The 26899-nt window shown below is 40.5% G+C and overlaps 1 protein-coding gene across 1 annotated transcript in view; it reads left to right on the top strand.

Moving 5' to 3' along the window:
- The window catches only part of EPDR1 (ependymin related 1), a 29500-nt gene extending 3170 nt beyond the window's left edge, over positions 1–26330 (top strand). The window contains exons 2-3 of the mRNA XM_012496953.2: positions 23241–23449; positions 24590–26330. Coding sequence (XP_012352407.2) covers positions 23241–23449; positions 24590–24786 — 406 coding nt within the window. The 3' untranslated portion in view covers positions 24787–26330. The remainder of the gene's footprint in view (positions 1–23240; positions 23450–24589) is intronic.
- The last annotated feature ends 569 nt before the right edge of the window (positions 26331–26899 follow it).

Below are 26899 nucleotides of genomic sequence, written 5' to 3'. Positions count from 1 at the left end.
GAATATGGGTCTTTGGGTAAGTTACTAAAGCTTTCTGAGTCTCGGTATCCTCATTTACAAAATATGAATACTTATAATGCCTAATTTATTGGATTATTATGGGAATTAAATGAGCTCAGGTATATAAAACATATAGTACAGTGTCTGATAGTACTCACAAGATGCTCTGTTCATGGCCAAGGTTGGTCCCATCACTACCACTATCATCATTATCCTGGTAAAGTTACCATAGCCCAGAGACTTGCTGCCAGCCCTTTGGGCTCAGAAACTTGATCCAGCAGCACACACAGACACTTTCTTTGGGAACAACCTTCAAGTAAGGAAACTCAAATGCTAAACCGTCTACTTCAATGAGTTTTATTGCTGGCATGAGGACCAGGATTCTCAAATACACCAGACTAGGTCATTCTCTCCCTGTAGTCAGAACTATGTGGGGAGCCAAATTATCATCAGGCAGTTGTGAGCAAAGAGTTGGAGCAAACTCATCGAGCAAACATCTAATGATTGCCTGCCCTAGGTTAGGCTGTATGCTCAATGTGGAGTTTTCCATCATGAATAAGACAGGCCAGCCTGGGGTGAGGTTTAATGGTAATCAAGCAAAGGCAAAGTGATGCATTCATTTTCACAATAGAGATGACTTGGTGGTGGTTCTGTGCTACCTCAACTGTGCTGCTCCTGACCCCTTCCACTCGGAATGGACCCGTAGTGAGTACTGCTCAAGTCTGTCTGAGCAACCCTTCTTCCATGACTCCATGACTGACTAATATAGCCTTTAGATGTGTGTTTTATACCTTTAGTGGAGTCACAGCCAACTCTTGATGGCCTAGAAGCATTTGTGTCCCTTTGTGGTGATTTCTCATTCCTCTGCCCTAATCCAACAGGTGCTGGTTTCACAGTTAAACTTCTAAAAGACAGTTTTTTCCCTTTCTTTCCGAGTTCTTGGCAAGGTTCTTTCTCACAGTCACATCGCTGGCCCTAAGTCAGATGTGGAAAAGAATGTTTAATGCATAAACACATTTTTAAGCTCTTTAAGTGTAGATTTGTTGGAACAAACTCAGAAACTTTTTCAGGTATTAACAGTCTGGCCAAGCAACCAGATGTTATTTGAAGAAAATATGGATGAGTTGTCTCTTCATATTTATGAGTAAGTTGAGAAGTAAGTTTTAGAATTGGATCAACTTCTTAAGATTTTCATTTTGCATCCAGATAGTTATGGAAAATCCCGTTGATAGTTACTGTGGAATAACTAGTATTTTCCAGGCTCTCTTTTCCCTGAGATGATGGAAAAGATTAAACAACTTTACAAGCTTCAGATAAGACAAGCCTGAGCAGCAAATGGGAAATATTAGTAATTGATACCATTTTATTTTCTAATTCCAACTGTCTTTTCCGACTCCTTGATTAAATTCACAAGTATTTATTTGAAAGACTGAAGGAAAATCAAGAAGATGATTTTCATATTTCAGGCAACATGTTGAACTTTATAGGGGAAGCAACGTTGATACACAATGAACCCCGACAGGCCACCAGTAACTTAAGGCTCCCCCTTACAAAATGGTGGCTTGGGTGTTGGAATCAATGAAGCTCTTAATGCAGAGTGAGCAGAGAGGCAGTAAAACAATATGCACTGTCTGGTATCTTGGAATATTATTTCATCACCAGTCCTACATGTTCTATTAAGGATTTGTGTTCGTAAAACATGAAAAATATGTCACAAATGGGGCAGCAGGTGGATTCTTATTCAAATTCTGATTAATTCATGTCTGCTTCTCTTGATTCTCCCAGAGCATATTATTTCTTGGAGAAGAGAATAGCATTAACCCTCTCTTTTTTAAACAGAGAAGCAGCCTCCTGTAGTGGAGAGAGCAGGGGCATTCATGTTAGACCATGATGGAGTGACAACCATGGCTTCTAATCCTGTCTTCACCCCAGTAAGGTCCTCAACATTGCAGAACCTCTGTGTTTTTCATCTTTTAATTTAATTTGAATGATGCCTACAATGTTGATACTAAATCACTTTTAGGCTTTTGTGTGTTAAATGCTAGGTACAGATAGTATTAAATGATATCCTGAAGGCACCAATTGTACTTTTATTATATCAGGCAGATTCACTGTTTCTAATGCAAGGAACTTGACACAGTTTTTAAATTTTTTCTCAACCTGTCCCATTGTGTAGACAAATTAATTCAAAGTTCTTTTTCTTCCTTCTCTTTTTCATCTAAGCCTGTGCTTATGAGTAGAAAAAGAGAAGAGGCTACCTTGAAATGCCTCGGGCCCAAACTCAGAAGGCTCTGCACTCAACTTCCTGCTAAGAGTGGAAAAATGTTGCTTATAGGGGTGTTGGTCCAAGTATCAGCTGTGGATGATTAATTCCCAGGGCTGCTATCACCTAAGGTAACTTCAGTAATCTTATGTGTTTGGAAAGGAGAATGAGGATTATTTTTCAAATACATAATTTTGTTTTATTTTGAAACAATCTCACACCTACAGAAAAGTTGCAATTATAATACAAAGAGCTTCCCCCCAACCCCGCCTGAACTGTTTGATAGTAAGTTGCCAAACTGATACACCCACGATCCCCAAATGCTTCAGTGTATTTCCTCCCAGCAAGGACATTCTCCTGCTTAACCCACAATACAACCATAAAAGTCAGGAGATTGACACCGGTTCATTTTGACCATCTGAAATTCAGGTGTCATTCATGTTTTGCCACTTGTTCTTTGTATGTTCTTCACAGCAAAAAAAAAAAAAAAAAAGATTTAAATGCAAGCATTACACTTGTGTGGTGTCTCTGTGGTGTCTTTCTATCTGGAACAGTTCCTAGGTCTTCCTTGCACTTTAGTACTTTTAAAGATTGCAGGCCAGTTATTTTGTAGAATATTCCTTGTTTTGGGTTTGTCTGATATTTCCTCATAATTAGATTCAAGTTACTTACCTTTGGCAGGAATATTAGGGATAATACTCTGTTCCAGTTGCATCCTGATGTTCACTTTGATCACCTCATTGACTGTTGTCTGCCAGCCTTCTTCACTGTGAAATGATACATTTTTTCTTTTTAATTAATAAGATTTGGTAGGGAAATATTTTAAAACCATGTACATATCCCATTCTTCATTAATCTTCTGAATTATACTTTATTTGTATCAGTGTGGACTCAAGCCTTCTAATTTTGTTCTGTTTGCTCTCATTGTTTACTTTGCTGTTCATAATGTCCTAGATTTGGCCAGTGGAAGCCTCTTCAAATTGGTTTCTATGTTTTTTTGATGTGTTTGAGCACTTCCTTGCTTTCCGGCACAGCAAGATATTTCAAGATCATCTATACTTTTCCTGCCCCAGTCCTAGGATAAACCATTTTCAAAGAAGCCCTGGTTACTTTTCCTGGAGAATAATATATGGGAGTCAGGACCTGTGCTCTGGTCATGCTCAGTGCTAGCAGGTGGCTCTGCTACCAGGTCCTCTCAATGGACAATGCAAGGGGTGTTAAGTTTGAATACACACACCCCTCCCCACACACACTCATACATATATACACATTTACATCTATATTTATTTCTGAACCTCCAGTTCTAATCCATAGAGGTGTTTAAACTGATGCCTTCATTCTAATCCAGCACTACATGGTTCATTCTAGTTTTTTTTTCCCTTTCATTTTTGCTACTCCCTTCTCAGATAGTGAGAAAACTGGCTTACTATTCAATTGCAGTAGGTAGCCAGTCATGTATCATTACACTGTCTCCTTCACACACGGGCTGTGCACTCCAGGCCAGCCCATGTAGAAGCCTATCTTCCTTGGTCCTACCTAGTGGCTTTAGTCTAAATTGTTCAAGAGAAAGGAGTAGGTCAAATTATGTTCTTAACATATGTTTGTATTGCTTTGGGCTTCTCAGTATGTCATCATTACAAATCCTCAGAGTGTGTTTCTGTGTGACTGGGGGAGGCGGACTAATATAAACTGCTCAATAAATCTATTTGATCATGAATCTTGTCTTGCATGGGTTGGATTTTCATTTTAAGAAACTATGACTTTGTGAATATTAGGAGCATGACTTCTCCTTTGACCTTTACTCCATCATTTTGGTCTCAGATGGCTGGAAATAGCATATTCTTTTATAAGCTCAGGAAGTCTTGACTGCCTGTGGCCTCCTGATCCTCAAAGAATAAACCATGCTGATTTGCAATACTTCAGTTTCGCAATATTTGAGTTTTTCTTCAAGAAACAGATTTTCTTGGGAGCACACAAAATTTTATTTAAAGGACTTAATTCAGTGGGTCTATAGACCCTGGATTTCAGGGAATTAATGCTGAGATGGGGAGGGAGAAGCAGGCACTGGGGAAAAAAGATCCAAAGAAGATAAGCCCAGGAGCATAAGGAGGCTGATGGAATGTAAGACCAATTTACAAATGGAAGCCAGAGGTGGTCACTGTACTGCTTTGAAAACATCTTTACTTTCTCCAATAACCTTGAGCTGTTTCTTCCTGATTCTGACCTTGAGGATGGTGGTCAGGGGCAAAGTGCCCAAAGATCTGAAAATATTCCACCAATTAGTGGTTTGTTTTTCCTGGAATAAATATGATAGTCTTAGATTTCACCAATTCCAGTAAAAAGTTTCTATTTTCCCCCTTAACATTTTCTTTTACTTTACCCATCTTTAAATAAAAAAAAAATCTTCTCTTGATCTTACCAGCTGAAATCTCATTTTCCTCTTCTATTTAAAGCAAATCTCATGCTAACTACAATTTTTGTACTCCCATGCTCTCTTGAACACCCTCCAATCACTTTTGTCACTATTCTATTGAAAATACTCTGGTGAAAAGCAAGAAGCTCTACATTACTAATCAACCAATCTTTGATCAGTTCTCATCTTATTATAGATTAATTCCCCAATCTTGATGTACTTCCTTCACTTGGCTTTCAACATGCTGGTCTTCTGGTTTTCCTTCTCCCACCTTATTTCCTCTCCTCAAGCCTTTTTGCTCTTTCTGCTCTTCTCTGGACTGCTAATAGTGGACTCTCCCAGGGCTCAGGCTCTCATCTCTTTAGGTTCCTACCTATACCCTAATTTTGAGGTATACTGAATCTGACCATACCTCCACTGTTATTCTGGTCCAAACCTTTATTATGTCTTGGCTGGATGTTTATGATAGCCTCCTAACAGGTCTCCCCACTTCGGACCTTGCTCCGTTTAGTCTGTTCTCCACATGGAAACCCCAGGGGTTCTCTTGAAAATATGTCATGCCACTCTTTGGCTCAGGATCTGCTCCCCAGCCTTTTCCCTACCTTATCTCTGTCACCAGCTCACTCATTGTGGACCTGACCTCAGCATGCTGACCCCATTGGCACTTGAATCTGTCATTTCCTCTGCCAAGAAAGCCTTTTTCCTAAGAAGCTGCAGGACCTACTCCCAAATTAAACTGTTTCTCTGCTTAACATTCTCAGTGCCCCCTGACTGCTTTATATTAATATATCCAAGGCACTTATGACTATCTGGCAGAGTGTTTAATATTAAAGTTCCTTCATCTCCCCCACCTTCCCTCACGCACAGTAAGGCTCCATAAAGCCAGGGGTTTCGTATGGTTGTTGCTGTATCTCTAACTCCTCAGAACACTTTACATTCTTTTCAATATACTATGTGGGACCTAAACGAATACTTGTCCCATATGAAAGGAACTGTGTTCTGATGTCGGAGAAGGTGATTCCCAAGCTCCATTTTCTAACTGCTAAAAGCAGGGCCTGACTAATTTTTTTTTTTGAATCAGTGAATGAGGGAAATGAATAACTGATAATATACATTCATTGAAGAAAGATATCTAAATAATAAATATGTATTTTCTTTCCTTTTTTCCTTATAATTAAATTTCTTAGACAATAAAATGATAGATTTATGTAATGGTTTCATGGTTTTTCATTTATATGTTATGTTATACCTCTTCTATGTTAAGAATGATTTTTGACATCGAATTACACTGCAGGGTTTTGAAAAGTTTTCCAGTAGGGTTGAAGTGGAGCTTCCCTAGGAGGGCACACCAGCACCTCCAGAGAGTGGATGCCCTCTTCTATGTTAAGAATGATTTTTGACATCGAATTACACTGCAGTGTTTTGAAAAGTTTTCCAGTAGTGTTGAAGTGGAGCTTCCCTAGGAGGGCACACCACCACCTCCAGAGAGTGGATCCAGAGAGTGGATGCTCCAGAGAGTGGATGCACTCCACAGAGTGGGGGTGCTCACCCACGAGCCACTCCCCAGCTGCCCTCTCATCAAACTCTGTCTTCAGTGTCTCTCTTGTGCCTCAATTTCAATTTTGGGGAATTTCGCCCAATGTGGGCATTTGAGATTTATTTCTAAAGCACCCACAGTTTCTCAGAAGCAGTGCCTCTTTGAGTCAGGAGGCCATCTGAAGAGGAATCAGATCCTTAGCAGGGTGCCTAAGTTACTCTCAGGCCCCTCAAAGAAAGGAGAAACTCTTGGGATGATGGCTTCCCTAAAGAAGGCAACTTCTCCTGGAGAAAAGGATACAACACCTTGGATGACTCCTGCCCGCTCACAGAAGGCTGCTTTTGTTGTGGCTTAAAGTTAGATCTTCTGGTAGAGTTCTAGAATGTGAACCCTGCTGATGAGTGATGACCAAAATCTCACCTCAGAAGAGGCACCAGAGTCACAGCCCCAGCTCTCCCAGGGAAGATGCTGCTCCAGAGCATCTCAGAAGCCACCAGGGAAGACACTGGCAGATGGGAAGCCAGTGGTGCAGGGCCAAAGGCACAGCTCTGCCTGACACAGCATAGTCAGCAATAGGTAACATACAACTTATGAGGAGTATCTGTGGCACCATGAACCCCTAGCTCATTGCCATGGCATTTGGGAGCAGACATGGTGGAAACAAGGCCCTTCCAGTTTGCTTGAAAATACTTGCAAGGGAGACTGGTGAGCCGGGCCATCCACATTCACCCCGAGTCTTCTAAAATATTTTCCTCAGGGCCCTTACTGAGACATCTCTTAGATCTTCCAGAATGTAAGGCTGCTTCCCGGAGTGTCTCACCAAGATGCTGATGAGTCAGGACATCCAGGCTGAGAAAGGCAGAAGAGGCCCATGACACTCCAGAGCCTCTGAGCTGGCTGAAGTCAAGGGCAGCAGCACCTGCTTCAGAATCTCTCAGGTAGCTCTTTGCGGAGGGACCCTGCTTGAAGTGGGAGGCAGAGGCAGCGAATGTAGAGAAAGCATGAGGGATGGAAGCTCCCATTTCAGAAGAAACAGGGCTGTGGACCAGTGAAAGATTCTACCAGCTGGCTCTCTTGGGAGTGAAGGATGGGGGAAGAGAATCTGCTCCAGACTTCATATCCATTGGAAATGCCACATCAGGTGCTGTGTCTTGGTGTGGATTGTGTTTCCTGTAGGTGTGGGAGTTCTTCTTCTCACAGTCAAGCCCTCCACCTGTCCCTTGTAACATACCCTGTCCTTTTGAATAGATATTCTCATCCTAGCCCAGCTTCAGGCATGGCCTGGCTTACCCTTGGACCCCAGAGATCTCACCCTTCTGAGGTCTCAATTCTCCTTAAGGAAATGAAGCTTGGGAATCCGCTTCTCGGACTTCAGAACACAGTTCCTTTTGCACAGGACAAGTATTTATTTAGGTTCCACTTAGTATATTGAAAAGAATTTGAAGTGTTTTGGTGGTTTGTAGTCCTCTTTCATCATACTGAATCAAGCCTCAAAAAGGTCAATTTCTGCAGTTGTTAAAACACAGAGGAATTTTTATAGTGTGTGTGTTTGCATAAGTTTATAAGGAGCTTTGTCACAAGGTCTTCTATTTTAGAAAAACAAGCCATTTTACTCCTTTTATAATTCACTGCAATTTATTTTATACTAATTTTCGTATTTACCTTTATTTCATGTTTTAGTCAGGTAGAGAAATTATTCAATTTTTTTTTCAGAGAAGACACTAAGGTTGCATACTTTCAGAGATTTTCAATGTCTGAGCACATCTACTTATTGCCATTTAAATAATGATTTTTTTGGTGTATACAATTTGGGTAAAAATGGTCTTTTTGCTTAAATATGTTTATGGCATTTACAGCTCTCAAAGAGAAGTTTGAGGCCGGGTGCAGTGGCTCACGCTTGTAATCCCATCACTTTGGGAGGCCGAGGCAGGTGGATCACCTGAGGTCAGGAGTTTGAGACCAGCCTGGCCAACATGGTGAAACCCCATCTCTACTAAAAATACAAAAATTAGCCGGGCGTGGTGGCATGCGCCTGTAATCCCAGCTACCCAGGAGGCTGAGGCAGGAGAATTGCTGGAACCCGGGAGGCAGAGGCTGCAGTGACCTGAGATTGTGTCACTGCACTTCAGCCTGGGTGACACAGCAAGACTCCATCTAAAAATAAAAAAGAGAGAGAGAGAAGTCTGACACCAAACTAAATTTAGTTTCATTTCAATAATTTTTTTTCTGCCCATGTTTTTGTAGGTTGTTTCTATTATCCTTGAATATTATTAACATCTCCAGGTAAGGTGTAGTTTTAGGGGAACTTTGTTTTTGTTTCGCTTTGTTTTGTTTTTGTTTTTGTTTTTGTTTTTTGAGACAGTCTCGCACTGTCACCCAGGGTGGAGTGAAGTGGCGCAATCTCGGCGCACTGCAACCTCCGCCTCCTGGGTTCAAGCGATTCTCATGCCTTAGCCTCCTGAGTAGCTGGGACTACAGGTGCCCACCACTGCACCCGCCTTATTTATTTATTTATTTATTTAATTTATTTATTTTTGTAGTAGAGAAGGGGTTTCACCGTGTTAGCCAGGATGGTCTCGATCTCCTGACCTCATGATCCACCCACCTTGGCCTCCCAAAGTGCTGGGATTAGAGGCATGAGCCACCGCACCCGGCTGGGAACTTTCCTCTAGTATTTCTGGAGGTTTGATACTCTGCTTTTCTGTTGCTTCCTTACAGAATCTCTTTCTGCTTATCTGTTCTGGTTCTCTTACATTACATCTGTCTTCCAAATGTCTTCTTTGCTTTAGCCTAGTCATCACTTAATATGTTTTTTTCCCCTCTGAATTCTACAATAATACCCTCTAAGTCACTGCCTGTGAGGTGGTTTTTGTCGTCGTCGTTGTTGTTGTTGTTTTTGCCACAGTCAATCTGCTTTACACTGCCATGACTGCATTTTTAATTTCTAAATTTTTTAAATTTGTTTGCTTATTTATTTAGAGATGACATTTCACTGTGTTGCCCAAGCTGGCCTCAAACTCCTGGGCTCAAGTGGTCTGCTTACCTCGGCCTCCCAAGTATCTGGGACTACATGCCCTTGCCACTATTTTTTATTTTGATAATGATGTTTTTCATCAGAAAGCTATCCTTGTGGTCACACATTATTCCTTTTCAATTATAAACAGTCTATCCCAAATCCCAGTGAAAATAAAAAATAAGATTTATATTTCAGAGTTTCATTAAATGTTAGCTGGAAGGGTTTGCGTGAGTTTATATTTCAACATGGTGGGAATTGATCTATTTCTGCTAAATGGCATCATGCTGACCCTGCACTGTCCTTCCCATCCTTCTTAGAGAACCCCCTGCTATGTCGTTCTAGAAGCCACTGAGCACCATGGCAACCTGGATATCTCAGTACTAATGATGCTATTTCTTTTCGTGGTGGTGAAACAAAAGTCGGCCTGCACTACTGTCTCATGAGAAATTTTTTATTATCTTTCATCAGATGAAAGAGTATTTGCCTACACATTGCCAATATTCATCCAGATATATTTTAGGAAAAAAAGCTCTTCAATTTCTCAAGCACTTTTTTCGTCTTTTGAACTGGAATCCAAGTCATGAAGCCCATCACCTTACAGCTTCTTAAATGGCAAACATAATTATTCTTTGATTTTGCTTTTCCTCAGGCTGCATTCTTAAGTAATTTAATTTTCCTTTTGTTATATGTGATTGGCAACAATGCGCACAATGAGTTTGTGTCTAACACAATTTTGAAATAGTGTTTTTTTCTTTTTTATGTCTCATAATCATTGCAGGGTGTAACTCAAACTTAGTATATGCCAGCATGGCAAGTGGCCGCAGCTCAATTCTTCCTCCTGAGAGTCAGATGGCCGGCATGCATTACTAATCTATTATAGTGCGTATTAAACAAATCCAAAGTTTGTTCAATTTTTTCCATAAAAGCCAAAGTTCTTTTGTAATCACAATATAATATTTGTCTACTCCCTTTTCTGTAATTTAATATATCTTGGATGGCCGAGCAGTTCTACATGGATGGGAAGAATCACTCCTTCCCCCTGTTGAGAGCGAGAAGGCACATGGTGTTTAAGAGTTAGAATGAGTCTGGTTGACCCCATACTTAACTACGAAGTTATGCTCTGAGCCTCATATTTTCTCATCTGTTAAAAAAATAAAAATTCTAATAACATGTTCAACCAGCTGAATTTGCCAGTCTGTAACCTCTGCTTTGGATGTGTTCTTTTTTTCCTGACTACTCAAAATTGTGACAGAAAAACACTTGTCTCTTGACTGTTAAGGCAGTAGCTGCTCAGGTTCACCTACACCCAGGCCAGGCTCTGGTATTTCAGGTTCTAGGATTCGTCAAATCTTTGGGCCCTGCTCATTCTGAGAGGGAAGGCTCTCACAGAGTTTTTGTAATGAATTGAGTAGATGTTATCCATAAAGGAGTGGTTTTTATTCATTTCATTAAGGATATTTACAGCTATAAGGGTCAGAAAATCTGGCTAGCAAATGCTAAAATATAAGAATGTTTGTTGTTTACTCCAGAATTCTTGGGATACATGTTCCTAGGTCTGATTCAACAGTTTCATCAAGACCCCAGGATTATCTGCATCCACTTTCTCTGCCATTCTGTTTTTTTTTTTTTATTATTTTGAGATGGAGTCTCACTCTGTCGCCCAGGCTGGAGTGCAGTGGCGCGATCTCAGCTCACTACAAGCTCCGCCTCCCGGGTTCACGCCATTCTCCTGCCTCAGTCTCCCCAGCAGCTGGGATTACAGGCACCTGCCACCACGCCTGGCTAATTTTTTGTATCTTTAGTAGAGATGAGGTTTCATTGTGTTAGCCAGGATGGTCTCGGTCTCCTGACCTCATGATCCACCTGCCTAGGCCTCCCAAAGTGCTGGGATTATAGGCGTGAGCCACCACGCCCGGCCTACTCTGCCATTCTTAGCATGATGGCTCCTAGTTGCAAGATTGCATGTTGACTTGTTGCCTCATGGTTTCAAGATGGCTGCCTCTGCTCCAAGCATTATGTCCTCTCCCAACTACATTCAAAGACAGAAAGTGAAGGGAGTAGCTTCCCTAGAACAAGGACGCTTCTCTTTTTTTTCCTTTTCCTTTGAGAGAGAGGAGGAATCCCAGAGTATTCTCTCTCATTACAAACTTTCCTTTAGATCTTCAAAGCCAGAACCAGATACCTTTAGCTCTAAGGGAGACTAAGAAAATGAATACAGTCAGCCCTCCACATCCATGGATTCTATATCCATGGATTCCACCAACTACAGATGGAAAATACTGTTTTAAAAAATTAAAAATGGCCAGGTATGGTGGTTCATGCTTGTAATACCAGCACTTTGGGGGGCTGATGTGAGAGGATCACTTGAAACCAGGAGTTTGAGACTGGCCTGGGCAGAACTCCATCTCTACAAAAAAATACATAAAATGTCCAGGTGTGGTGGCATGTGCCTGTGGTCCCAGCTACTTGGGAGGCTGGGGCAGGAAGATTGCTTGAGCCTGAGAGGCAATGGTTGCAGTTAGCAAAAACAATGCCATTGCACTCCAGCCTGGGTGACAGAGTGAGGCTCTGTCTTTAAAAAAAAAGTTAACTATGACAATAAAAATAATGCAAATCAAAAATATAGAGTATAATCACTATTTACATAGCATTTACATTGTATAAAGATTGTAAATAATCTAGAAATAATTTATAGTATACAGGAGAATATGCAAAGGTTATATGCAAATACTAAACCATTTTATCTAAGGGACTTGAGCATCTGTGGATTTTGGTATCTACAGGACTCCAATCTTCCATGGAGGTCGAGGGACTACTCAGTATGATTTTCTCAACCTCTATATTGAGAGACAGACAAGGGAGAAGGGGTACAAATGCCTGCTGGGTCTTTTAGGAAGGGATCCACCATAGCACTCAGAATATTCTGTCCTTCATCTCTCTATCCCACCTGGATGAATTAGCCCTTCTTTGTTACATAGTAGAGCAATTAATATGTGTACATATTAAATGATTTTTTTCCCTGTTAAATGTTAACTGATGATGATAAACACAAATATGAGATTTTCCTGCCATGGTTATGATGCCTTACACTTATATAACAATTTTATATCTATTATCTCAAATTCTGTTTGTAAGAATGTCATAAGTTTCAAATTTTTGGTCTCTCCATATAAGAAGTAGACAGATGACATTTATGATCATACAGCTCATCAATAGCAAATGGGTAAGATTGATTGTTTGACCTAAGCTTTTTAACCTTTTATGTTTTCTGAAAACCTTATGCCAAATTAAGAAAACTAGAAAGGGTTTTTTCCCTGCTTATAGTAGGGTAAACTTTTAGTATCTTTTCTAAAGCAGAGAAATTAATGAAGCTCTACATCTAGTTAACGATTCCAGTGTTTTTGTTGGGTAGGGGTGGGGAGGTGGGACAGTTAGTAGTATCTCATAAAATATGATATGGGAAGTTCGTTTGATGCAATGATCCCATTCTATAAATTTTTTGCTGGGATATAAACACAGAAAGGTAAAAGGTTTTATCTCCAATTCATATTCAGCATCATTAATATTAACAAAACTGTAGAAATAATCTAAATGGACATGATTTGGGAACTAGCAAATCATGGCATATATATATACAAGGGAAATGTGAATCTGTTAAAATTATTGTAAGTCAATCTCACTTGTGAATATTGACATAATAAGTGATTAAAAATTCCTTAATAGCAGACTAAGTCCAACAGCGCATTAAAAAATACATTGTAATCAAGTGAGATTTATTCCAGGAATGCAAAGATGGTTCAATTTTAGAAAATCCATAAACATCTATAAAATAATCATGTGATTATAGCCTTAGTCTAGCAGAAAGGCAGTTGATAAAATTCAACAAACATTCATAATACAATGGATTCAGTAGGAACTGATGGATGCTTCTTTAACATAGTACAACCTGTGTAGTTCTTAATTTACTTGAAACCATAGCCTTTTTCTGCTAAACTCTGGAAGAAGGCAAGGATGCCCATTACCTACATTCTATTTAATATTGTGCTGGATTTACTGACCAGTATAGACAGAGACAACAAAGTAATTGGTGGTAAGGGATTAGAAAAGAAGAAATTGAAAACCATCTCTATCAATGATATGAATATAGTATACCTGCAAGACACAAAAGACCTGAACATAAAACTAATTCAGACAATAAAAGTAAGGTGGCTATACGTAAAATTAACATGAAAAATCAATAGTCTTCATATATACAAACAATAACCTTACTAGAATTATAGTGTAAGAGAAAGTGTCACTTAAAACAGCAACAGTGACAACAAAAGATCAACTACTTAGAAACAAATTTAAAGGAAATGTGCAAACCTTGTATAGTAAAAAATTTAAACACTCCTTTTTTGGAATGATAAGATGATTCAACATCATAAAAATATCAGTTCTCCTAGATTTAACTCAATTCCAATAAATGCAAAAAAGCGGGATTTTTTTTAGCTAAGTTGATGCTAAATTTCATATGGAAAAATTGAAAAGCCCAAACATGGGAAAACCTTGGAAAAGGACACAAAAGGAGGACCAGTAAATTTGACCAAATGTTGAAACACACTAGTAAGTCTCTGTAATTAAAAAGTTTGACATTGATGTGTAAATAGGCAATTCAGTGGAATAAAATAGAGTCTTGAAATAGATCCACATACATCTGGAAATTAGGTATGTGATAAGGGTGGCATCTCAAATCACTGGGGAAAAGATGGACTTATTAATCAGTGTTGTTGGAACAACTGAGAAAAGATAAAACTGAATCCACATCTCACACCATACGTAAAAATAAACTGCAAACCAAATTAAAGATCCAACAAACAAAATAAAACCACACCGTTATGATAGAAAATATGATGCATTTCTTTATAATCTGAGAGTAGGAAGCTTTTTTAAAATATGACAAAACCCAGAAACAATAAAAGGAATTTGCTTTTTAAAAATGAAAAATCCTTTGCATTATAGAAAAAATTTAAATAAAACCAACAAATGGCAGGGGAAAATAGGGGCAATTTATATCAAGTACAAAAGGCTAATTAATTAATGATCTGTAGAAAATAGAGAAGAGAAAAAAATCCTGATGTGTAGAGAAATGAACAGCCAGTTCATGGAAAAACAAAATCAGATGATGCTTAATATATGAACACTCCACCAACTATAATGAAAGGAGGTGAATTAAAATTACACTGCTCTTTGAAAGGTTAGTGACTGAGGGGGCACAGTGGAGGCTTCTGAGGTGCCTTGTCTTTGATCTGGGCTGGAGATACTCAGATTATTCACATAAAAAGTTTCTCAAGCTCCACACCTTAAATCTATGCAATCTATTGTGCAAGAGAACTTTTACAAGTTCATAGGAAAATAGAATTAAAAGATACGAATACAAAATACAAACATTTCTTGACACAAGCCCCATCAACTTCAATATGCCTTTGTAAGTGATAATACCAGCCATTTAGTCCATCCTCAACAAAGTGAGGTCCCGGGAATTTAGCCATGTCAATGCAGTCTTTTTTATGTACTGACTGAAGAAAAATGGGTGTCCTTTAAATTTTTTTTTTTTTTTTTTTTTTTTTTTTTTTTTGAGATGGAGTCTTTCTCTGCTGCCCAGGCTGGAATGCTGTGGCGCAATCTCAGCTCACTGCAAACTCCGCCTCCCGGGTTCATGCCATTCTCTTGCCTCAGCCTCCCGAATAGCTGGGACTACAGGTGCCAGCCACCATGCCTGGCCAATTTTTTGTATTTTTAGTGGAGACGGGGTTTCACCATGTTAGCCAGGATGGTCTCCATCTCCTTACCTTGTGATCTGCCCATCATAGCCTCCCAAAGTGCTGGGATTACAGGCTTGAGCCACTGCACCCAGTGCCTTTAAGTATTTTTAAAGATTAGGAAACAAAAAGAAGTCAGAAGGAGCCAAATCAGGACTGTCAAGTGGATGATTAATGATTTCCCATCATCTCATGGAATTGTCCTTGTTTCATGAGAGGAATGAGCAGAAACATTGATATGGTGGAGAAGCTCTGGTGAAGCTTCCGTGGACGTTTTTCTGCTAAAGCTTTGGCTAACTTTCTCAAAACACTCTCATAATAAGAAGATGTTATCATTCTTTGGCTTTTCAGAGGGTGAACATGCAAAATGCCTTGAGCATCCAGAGAAACTTACCATGACTTCTGCTCTTATCCAGCCTACTTTTGCTTTAACTGGACCACTTCTACCACTTGGTAGCCATTGCTTTGATTGTGCTTTGTCTTCAGGATTGTACTGGTAAAGCCATGATTCAGCTTATGTTACAATTCATAGAAGAAATGCTTCAGGATCTTGACCACTTGTATAAAATTTCCATTGAAGGGTCTGCTCTTGTCTGCAGCTGATTGGGCCACAATTGTTTTAGTACCCTTGGGAATGAAAAGTCTGCTCCCCTTAAATTTTTCATTCAGAATTGTATAAGCTGAACTAATTGAGGTGTCTGTGGTGCTGGCTATTGTTTCTCTTGTTAATTGTCTGTACAATTGTCCTGTACAATTGTCTCCTGTACAAGTAGGGCATGACCAATTTTTTTTTTTTTTGAGATGGAGTCTCACCCTGTTGCCCAGGCTGGAGTGCAGTGATGGGATCTTGGCTCACTGCAAACTCCACCTCCTGGGTTCATGCCATTCTCCTGCCTCAGACTCGAGAATAGCTGGAACTATAGGTGCCCACCACCATACCCAGCTAATTTTTTTGTATTTTTAGTAGAGATGGGGTTTCACCATGTTAGCCAGGATGGTCTCAATCTGTTGACCTCGTGATCTGCCTGCCTCGGCCTCCCAAAGTGCTAGTATTACAGGTGTGAGCCACCACGCTTGGCCCAAGATTTTTTTTTCTCACAAATTGATGTGGATGAATTGCCACTGTGGGCTTAAATCTTAAATCTTAATCTTAATATTGACTCTCACCTTTTTAAAATGAATTAGTTATTTGCAACTGCTGACTTCTTTGGAGTAATGTCACATAAACTTTTTGTAAAACATCAGTGATTTCACCATTCTGCCACTTGAGCCTCATAATAAATTTAATATTTGTTCTTGCTTTAATTTTAGCAGAATGCATGTTGCTCTGATAGGAGCTCTATCCAAACTGATGTCTTATTCTTCTTGGTGCCTCAAACTAGATCCTGTTTAGGCATGTTATAACAAGTTTTGTGAGTTTATTTTGGTGAAAAAAGTTGGAATCCATGCATAGTTTTTTCATAATACACATTTTCTGTGAACTTTTTAAAGACCCCTCTTATGGGTGTTATACTTACTAAAAATGTTCTTAACAAAAACCTAGTAGTCAGATACAATTTCTTATTCCTCAGATTAGCACAAATTTAAGTTTGACAACATGCTCTGTTGGCAGGACTATAAAGAAAAAAGGCACTATAATATAATGCTGATAGGCATGCAAAATAGTACAACCCTGTGGACAGAAATCTGGTAATATTTAACAAAACCACAAATGCTTTTACCTTTTGACCTGGTAATTCCACATCTAATAATTTACCCTAAACATACAACTCCAAAACAGCACAACACAAGGTCATTATTTTTGTTAATATCAAAGGAAGAGAAACAACTCAATGTTTATTGGTAGAAGACTGGCTAAAGAAATAATGATATTTGCACACAGTAAATTTACGTGGCCATAAAAAAATAAGGATAATCTGTAGGCATTAGTGGAGAATGGAGAAAGCAAGATGCAGAAAGGTCTATATAGCATGCTATTCTGTCTGTAAAGAAGAAGAGAAAATAATAATTCACATATGTATTTGCTTATTTTTTGACAGGCATGCAGGAAAAATAAAATGGAAGCAGTTGAAAAGTGTTATCTATAAGGAGCATGAGGAATGGGGAAGATGAGATAGGGATGGAAGGGGAACTTGGCTCAATGTACCATTTTCTGTCATTTTGAGTTTTGAAATACGAAAATTTTTACATATTTAAATAATAAATCAGAGAGGAAAAGTGTAAAGGTGATTCGAGAGCCTACTTTTAGGGAAATGGATTTGCAGGAAACAATGGAAATTGTCAATGTAACCTGAGAATTTTAGTAAAAGCAACAAAAATGCTTTGTCCCATATGGTGAGAAGCAAAACAGGCCGCTGGCCCGTCCTGTGTGTTGCGGTTGCCGTGGAGAGCTTGGCCTTCTGACCCTTTGGCAGGGCCTAGCCAACCTGACCTTGCTCACAGCTGAGGCTCAGCGGCAGCAGGGCCTTTGTGGGAACTCGCCTGCCCCTCCCAGTGAACTATGCTTTGCTTGGTGCCTGGCCAGCAAGGAGGCGAAGTTTGTCTGCTGTTGTTGACCTGGGCTTGTCTGCCTCCCTGTCCTGAACACCAATTCCAGCATCTCACCTTGCTTGACTGTGCCCCGGGGGGTCGTTGGTGCCTCTCATCTCATAATTGCCTCTGTGACAGAGCCCAGTCTTTGATCTCGCCTCCAGGAATCCAATTCCTCTCAAAGTCTGTTAATCCCTTGGGTCCACGGGTTATTCCCGTACAGCATCCCCACTCCGATTACTCATCTCAACCGTGGCTGATCTCTGCATTTTGACCTTTGGTCCCTGTCAGGCCACAGGCCCTGTATTCTATTTGTGAGGGAAAGACTTATGTCCTAACTGTTAATATGTTCACATAAACACACACAACCTACAGTATCATTAAAATGTTTTCTAAAATTTATCATAGAGCAGTACCAGCATTTATATCCACATGGGATTTTGAAAACAAATGAATTATATAGTTCTGTTTTGTTTTCCATTAATTTATTATTTTCAGTTTAACTTAAGGTACAGTCAACATAACCTCAATATCAGATGATGTCTACTTTTTAAAAAAGTAAATATTTTGGAAACATAGAAAAGTACAGAGAATACCAAAACGAACACTTGTGTTTAGACCACCCAGATTTAGCGAATGTTAACATTTCGTAGTGATTGTTCTGGGTCTAAAATTCTCATGTTGAAATTACATTTTACTTCTGTATGTGGGCAGAGAGGGCCTCAGGGAAACAGTGAAGCTGTGAGTGTTCCCTCCCTGCTGTCCCCTGCCCTTCTGTTGCAGGTGACTGACCAGGCATCTATGGCCCTTGGTGCCACACAGGGCCATGCTGGGCCTTTCCCAGCACAGCCGTGCTGGCAGCTGCTTCCCGGGGCTCTCCATGGAGCACTGGGGTCCTCAATTCTATCAGAAATGATAGAACTGAGTAGCATAAAAAGCTGCAAGCCAAAAAAGGGAGGAAAGTTTATTAGAACAAAGGAAGCTTATTGTAACTCTGTAAGCGGGGATGCTCCAAGCATCTCAGAAAAAAAGGGCCCAGGAAATGAACAGCTGTTGGAATCCCAGTTTGCTAGTGCTTCTCTCTGCTTCATTCTTTAATCCTATTCCATTTGCATTTTGGAAAATAGCCTCCCTCAGCTTCTAAATTTACATGTGATATGTCCAGCCACATAAGAGGCTATTAGACCTTGCTTGCAATGACACAGGTCGAGAGGAAAGAATCTCATTGTCTCATCTCTGGTCTAGTAAACTCTGGTGAGGGAGGTAAATATGAAGCTAGAATGACATGTATGACAAATATGAGGCCAGGATGACTGTATTAGTCTGTTCTCATGCTGCTAATAAAGACATACCTGAGACTGGGCAATTTATAAAGGAAAGAGGTTTAATGGATTCACAGTGGCAGAAGATGAAGGAGGAGCAAAGGGACTTCTTACATGGTGGCAGGCGAGAGAGAGCTTATGCAGGGGAATTTCCATTTATAAAACCATCAGACCTCGTGAGACTTATTCACTACCAGGAGAAAAGCATGGGAAAGACCCGTGCCCATTATTCAATTACCTCCCCCAGGTCCCTCCCATGACACATGAGAATTATGGGAGCTACAATTCGAGATGAGATTTAGGTGGAGACACAGCCAAACCATATTAGTGACACTTCTGTGATCCTGTGGATTTGGGGAATGATGGAGATGATTTCAAGAAGGAAACCCCCTTTCCTGCACATGGCTACATATTCTCCAGGGAACAATCATTGCAGTCTGAGAAGCACACAACAGGGATATCAGCAAAAGCTAGGAATGCCTTTCTAGCCCAGATACCTAGCACTGGGGAAAGCACAAGATATTGCTGGTGGTGAGAACAATGAAGACAACTTGTTTTTTGGGTGGCCCACTGGTCATTAAAAGTATCACAGAACAGGATTTGTGTATGGACAACAATTCCCATATTTACAAATGAACAACGCTCTAAGAGTTGGGTTAATGTTGCTGTGTTTCTTCAATCAGTGCTTAGGCTCTGTTGTGTCACAGATTTAGCTGGTTATGAGAAAACAGTGACAATCCAACCCCAAACTTTTTCAAAGGGCTAACAGTTTTATGTTGACCCTGCATGCATATTATAAAAAATTAGCTCCATTTTTGAGCAATATCTCATAAAATGCACACTTATATTTCTTTCTATATTCATTCTCATTTCTGAAAGTATGTGTCTGGGTCATTTTTACACTCGCAAGCCCTTTAAAATCTTTTCTGAAATAAGCAAGATACATATAAATGTGTAAAATGATGTCATGTTTATATTTCCATACTATCTCATAGAAACCTGAAGCATACGGCTACTAATAATACAATGATGTGCTTCAAAATGACGTTTCAGTCAATGAAGGATCACATATACAGTGGTGGTCCCATGAGATTACAATGGAGCTGTAAAACTTCTATTGCCTAGTGACCTCATAGCCATAGTATGTGGTAGCGCAATGCATTACTCACATGTCTGGGATGATGGTGGTGTAAACAAACTTACTGTGCTGCCAGTTGTATACAATTCTAGCATATAAGTAATTACTATATTATACTTTTTTTCTTCAACTTTTATTCTAAATCAGGGGTACATGTGCAGGATGTGCAGATTTGTTACACAAGTGAACATGTGCCATGGTGTTTTGCTGCACAGATCATCCCATCACCTAGGTATTAAGCCCAGTATCCATTAGCTATTCTTCCTGATGCTCCCCCTCCCCCAAGCTCCACCAACAGGTCCCAGTGTGTGTTGCTCCCCCGACGCGTCCATTTGTTCTCATCATTCAGCTCCTGCTTATAAGTGAGAACGTGCAGTATTTGCGTTTTCGTTTCTGCGTTAATTTGCTGAGGATAATGGCTTCCAACTCCATCCATGTCCCTGCAAAGGACATGATCTTGTTCCTTTTTATGGCTGCATAGTATTCCATGGTGTATATATACCCCATTTTCTTTATCCACATTTTCAGTCTATCATCGATGGCATTTAGGTTGATTCCACATCTTTGCTATTGTGAATAGTGCTGCAATGAACACAGGTATGCATGTATCTTTAGAACAGAATGATTTATATTCCTTGGGGTATATACACAGTAATGGGATTGCTGGGTTGATGGTATTTCTGGTTCTAGGTATTTGAGGAATTGCCACACTGTCTTCCACAATGGTCGAACTAATTTATACTCCCATCAACAGTGTAAAAGTGTTCCTTTTTCTCCACAACCTCACCGGCATCTGTTGCTTTTTGCCTTTTTATTAATAGCCGTTCTGACTGGCATGAGATGGTGTCTTTTTGTGGGTTTGATGTGCATTTTTCTAATGATCAGTGATATTGGGCTTTTTTTTCCTGTATTTTTTGGCCACGTGTATGTAATTACTATATTATATCGTTATTTTAGAGTGTGCTCCCACTTACATAAAACGTAACTGTGAAACTGCCTCAGGCAGGTCCCTCAGGAGGTATCCAGAAGTAAACATTGTTATCATAGGAGGTGACAGCTCCATGCATGTTACTGGCCCTGAAGGCCTTCCGGTGGGACAAGATGTGGAAGTGAAAGAGGGTGATACTGATGATCCTAACCTTGTGTAGGCCTGGCTAATATCTGTGTTTGTGTCGTAATTTTTAACACGAAAGTTTTTTTTTAAATAAAATAAATTTTAAAATAGAAAAAAGCATATCAAGGACATAAAGAAAATATTTCTGTGTAGCTGTGCAATGTGTGTTTTAAGCTGTCTTCCTACAAAAAAGTCAAAAAGTTAAAAAAAATCAAAACGTATATAAAGTTAAAAAGTTACAGGAAGGTAAAATTAATGTATTATTGAAGAAAGGAACATTTTTTTTATAAATTTAGTGTAGCCTAAGTGTATAATGTTTATAAAGCCTACAGTAGTGTATAGAAATGTCCTAGGCCTTCACATTCTGCCACCACTCACATACCCAGAGCAACTTCGAGTCCTGCAAGCTCCTTTCATGGCAAGTACCCTATACATGCGTACCATTTTTTATATTTTATCTCATATTTTTACTGCACCTTTTCTATGTTTAGACATATAAATGCTTACCGTTGTGTTACAGTTGCCTCCAATATTTAGTGCAGTCACATGCAGTACAGGTTTGTACCCTGGGAGCAATAGGCCATACTGTGTAGCCCTGGTGTGTAGTAGGCTGTACCATCCAGGTTTGTGTAACTGCACTCTATGATGTTCGTGCAGTGATGAAATGGCCTAATGACACATTTCTGAGAACATAAGCCTATCATGAAGTGACGCACGACTGTGTTTTGACTATAAAGACAGTAACCATTTATAACTTTTTTTTCTGAAGAAAACAATTTTTAAGCTCGGGCTTGGGATGGAGAGCACATGTCTTCCCTGAAGCCTCCTCTAGTGCATTGGGTCTCATAAGCCACAGATAATTTGTTGGCTATTTTTATTTGCTGATGAAAAATCACCTCTCTAGGCTCTTCAGCCCTCAAGTGTTACAGATTTCACTTTCTGAGGTCATGGCTGCAAGACACATTTTCTTGACCAGCAGCTGTGGCCTGAGTTTTGGGTCGACAGTGAAATGCATAGAAACACAGCAGGCTTCCCCCAACACCAAGATGGCTCAGCTTTAAGGAAGGTATAGGACTGATGCCGATACTGCATGGCTGGTGACTCCTGGGCTCAGCCTCTGAATATCTCCCTGTCACTCCCCAGGAAGGGTGAGCAGGTGGTCACGGGAGGAGGCCGAGAGCATGGAGAGAAACTCAGCTGAGGGAGTCATTTGCTCTGGGGTCGCCTCAGCTTTTGTCTTTGCTCATCTCAGCCCCTGCAGGGTATGTGGGCTGCGCCCGTGCCGGATCAGCTATGCGCATCAAAGCCCCTTATTCATGACTGATCAGCAGTGGAGGCAGTGAAGCACAGGCACTCGGTCCATCCAGTCCTCAGTGCGTTCTTGTCCTATATTCAGTCTACCCCCATAATTCCTTGACTGAGTGCTACAAGAGAAACTGCACCAAACAAGAGTCAAGTCCTCCTGTGTCCCTGTGGGTAAACAAAAGTTCACAAACCAGCTGTTCAGCCAGGACCACATCTTCCCCATGTTTGTATGCTAAGCAAAGGGTCTGGCATATACTAGGTCCTGATCAAAATTTGTCCAGTGAATATACACTTTTGACCTCTATTTTTCTTTTTTTTTTTTTTGATGGTGGAAGGGATCTCACCCAGGCTGTATGTAGTGTGGTGGCGTGATCATGGCTCACTGCAGCTTTGACCTCCCAGGCTCAAGTGATCCTCTTATTTCAACCTCCCAAGTAGCTGGGACTACAGCTGTGCACTGCCATGTCTGGCTAATTTTTAAATTTTTTTTCTAGAGACAGGGGTCTCACTATGTTGCCCAGGTTGGTCTCAAACTCCTGGGCTCAAATCATACTCCCTCCTCGGCCTCCCAAAGTGCTGGGATTACAGGGATGAGCCATAATGCTCGGTGTGATCTGTGAATTCTAATTATTTCATATGCAAGTTGTTTCATGTGTCTAGTGTTTATAAATGTTAAGTGATTGCCTAGCAAGTAATTTCTTTCTATTTTAAAAGTAATATCTATCAAAGGTGTTTGTGCTGTTAAAAGGCATGATGATTGTAACATGAAGCCCTAAACTACTTCTTTCCATCTGTGTTTCAGATTATTTGAATATATTTTGCTGTATAAGGATGGAGTGATGTTTCAGATTGAGCAAGCCACCAAGCAGTGCTCAAAGATGACCCTGACAGAGCCCTGGGACCCTCTTGACATTCCTCAGAACTCCACCTTTGAAGACCAGTACTCCATCGGGGGGCCCCAGGAGCAGATCACGGTCCAGGAGTGGTCGGACAGAAAGTCAGCTAGATCCTGTAAGGGTTCAAAGGATCTAAGCATTGTATTCAGGATGCATGATGGGGAAAAATGTTTAAGTCCTTTAAGGAAGGTAGTTTTCAGGGAAACATCCGCTTAATCAAAACATTTTTAAAGCCTCCACTTAGGTCTGCATGTTACTTTGCTCACTATGGGGCAATGGGATCCAAGCTTCATATTTGAAACACCTCAGCCTTCTAGTGCCACCTGCACCTCTCTGCCACTTTGGCTCCTGTGAACTTAGCCTTGATTTTGACATTTTATGGTCACCCCGAGGTCTGTGACATGGAAGGCATCTGTCTAAGGCACACATTTGAATCGGGTGCCTCCTTTTCTTTCCCCCACTTCCTAAAGTTGCAGGGGTCAAATCTACTCCCATCATGCTGAGTGTGCGAACCAGTCTGCTTTTATGTGAAGCCATTCTCTGCCCTGCTGCTGATATATGCCTATCCCAAGACAGTTTTTACCACACAGGCATTCATGCTGTGGAACACAGTATGGTGATTTCTCAAAAAATTAAAGATAAAACTGCCATATAACCCGGCAACTCCACTTCTGTATGCCCCAAAGAATTGAACGCAGAGACTCAAACAGATATTTGTACACCCATGTTCACAGCAGCACTATTCACAAGTGCCAAAAGGTGGAAACCCAAATGTTCATCAACAGATAAATGGATAAACAAAATGTGGTATAGTCATACAACAGAATATTATTCAGCCTTAAAAAGGAAGGAAACACCGGCACATGCTACAACCTGAGTAAACCTTGAGGACATAATGTTAAGAGAAACAATGCAGGTAGAAAATGATAAATACGGTACAATCCTACTTACACGAGGTATGTAGAGCTGTCAAATTCATAGAGACAGAAAATCGAATGATGGGTTCCAGGAGCTGGGAGAGGAGGAATGGGAAGTTAGTGTTTAATGGAGACAGAGTTTCAGTTTGGGAAGATGAAAAAAGTTCTGGAGATGGATGGTGCTGATGGTCAACAAATGTGAATGTACTCAAGCCACCAAACACTTAAAAATGGTAAAATGGTAAACTTTATGTTATGTACATCTTACCACCATAAGAAAAATTATGAACTTCTTGCCTGTCTTCTTTATTCAAAAGCCAACTTTTTTCCTCTTATAGATGAAACCTGGATTGGCATCTATACAGTCAAGGATTGCTATCCTGTCCAGGAAACCTTTACCAAAAACTACAGTGTGATATTGTCCATGCGGTTTTTTGACATCCAGTTGGGTATTAAAGACCCCTCGGTGTTCACCCCTCCAAGCACGTGCCAGATGGCCCAACTAGAGAAGATGAGCGAAGACTGCTCCTGGTGAGCCTGTGCATAGGGAAGCGGCAGCATCGGATGTCAGCCCCCTGTGGCCCCAGCTGGAGATGGATATGAGACTAGTCAAGATGTGAATGCTAATTGGAGAGAAATGTAATTTTAGGAAGATGCACATTGATGTGGGGTTTTGATGTGTCTGATTTTGACTACTCAAGCTATGTTTACAGAAGAAAATTGAATGGCGAGAGTGTGGCCATATGAGCTGACTAGATGGCTAATATGGACACTTGGGGTATTTCTAATGCCTGTTCAGGGTTGGTTTTCTGCATGCACAGGTATACACACAATGCAGTGCCATGCACATAGGGAGGGGTCAGTAAGAGAAGTTTGCCTTGGCAGCAAGCATTTGTTGTTGACATTATTCAGAATTAGTGATAATAAAAAGCAGAGTGATTTTGGTCAATTTTATTATTAATTCTTAAATTCCCTGCAGAGAATGCCCCCTTTGTTGCTGCACCGGGGTGGGCATTGCTCCCACTGAGCCCTACTCCACCCTGCCCCTGCACTCCCTTGGTTGCCAAAAAAATGATACCTTAAATCCCTTCCAGACTTAAGAATTTTATAGCATGGTCCAATTGATATCAACATTTAGAAGGAAATGAAAGCTAAAATAGGAAGTAATTATTCCTCTAAAGAAACATTTTGAGCAAGGCAGTTTAGAGAATCCTAACGTCTACACTGGTAAAGCACGAGCCATGTAAGCTTCTTTTTTTTCTATGCAAGAGTATTGTTGTATGTGCTGAATCTTCACAGACTTGTCAATACACAGGCAGTATTCTAAAATAGCACTGAACTGGGAGTCAGGAAACTATTGTCTCCTAACCCCAGGACTAGAGTTCCCTCGTACACTCACTCCTTTGGTCATTAAATGCACTGGGCTTGCCCACACTTTGGCCTTCCTAGAACGCTGCTTCATATCCTCTCTGTCTGACTTCTGCATCTCCTTCCAGGTCAGCTCATTCACAAGAGCTGCTCCGAATCCTGGATGAGTTGCACCTTGCATCTTGAGCATGCATTTCTCACAACAATTATTAAGCTGTGTGATAATTTCTGCTTTCAGGACACTCATCCATTATCTTGGCTGTGAGCTCCTTGGGTACAGGTACCTTGTATGTTTACTTTTATATCCCTAGCACAAAGCAAGTGCCTGGCACATGGTCAGTGCCCTAAGTATTTGTAGAGTGAAGAATGCCAGTCTCTCTTGTCCCTAGTTTCCTTATGTGTTAAATGTGGTTGAGTTTGTCCATTGCTAGGGAGAGACTTCCAGTAATACAATTTACTATTCTAGATGCTTCTACTGTTATGTTTTATCTGCCCATTTATCTTTTTTAGTTACCAGGAAAAATGTGTGACACCTATATTATAATGAAAACAATCTTATTACTTATAGTTTATCTATATTAAACAAATTTAATTGCATTTTAAAGCATTCTTTGATATTGCTGCTTTTGTAATAAATATGGATAATCTTGGTTATAAGGGAGTTAAAACAATTCTCTAATAAATAAAGTGCTTCATGTGATCAAAATCAAATTTTTTATCCTCTCTCAAAAGCCTGCTCTCCCTCTTACCTTCCCTAAACTCCAGTGTCCAGTTGCCAAGGCCAGAAGCTTCCAAGTCATTCTTGACCCATTTGTCTCCCTCAGTCCTCACTGGCAGTCAATATCCCGAGTCCTATCAAAATAGCTCTTAAAACTTCTGCCTCTTCTCCACTCCCTCAGCCACCACCCAGCTCTGGGCTCTTAACATCATTGGCCTTTGCAGGATCTTCACACCCTCTGTCCTTGCCCTTGTCTTTTTTTTCTAGAAGCCATCCTGTGTTCATTCATTCATTCATTCATTCACTTGGTCAGCCAAATCACAAGCCGGTACTAAGCACCTGCTCCCTCCAGTGCCCATGCAGGTTCCTGGGGTCCCAGAGGATGGTGAAGTTTGGCCATGCAGGTGTCTGAACCGCACAGACAGGGAAGAGTTTCGCAGCTGCATTCCAGGTGGCCCACCCTACTAACGCCTTTGTGACCATGTTTGCCCCACTTCCTGTCTCCCCAACCACAGAATGATCCTCTCCTCTCCAAGCTGCACATCTCCCCTTAGCCCTGGGA

The sequence above is a fragment of the Nomascus leucogenys genome, chromosome 17 (assembly GCF_006542625.1).
Source record: "Nomascus leucogenys isolate Asia chromosome 17, Asia_NLE_v1, whole genome shotgun sequence".
Taxonomy (NCBI): domain Eukaryota; kingdom Metazoa; phylum Chordata; class Mammalia; order Primates; family Hylobatidae; genus Nomascus; species Nomascus leucogenys.
Note: the sequence above shows the minus strand (reverse complement) of the source record. Positions and strands in the feature narration are given on the sequence as shown.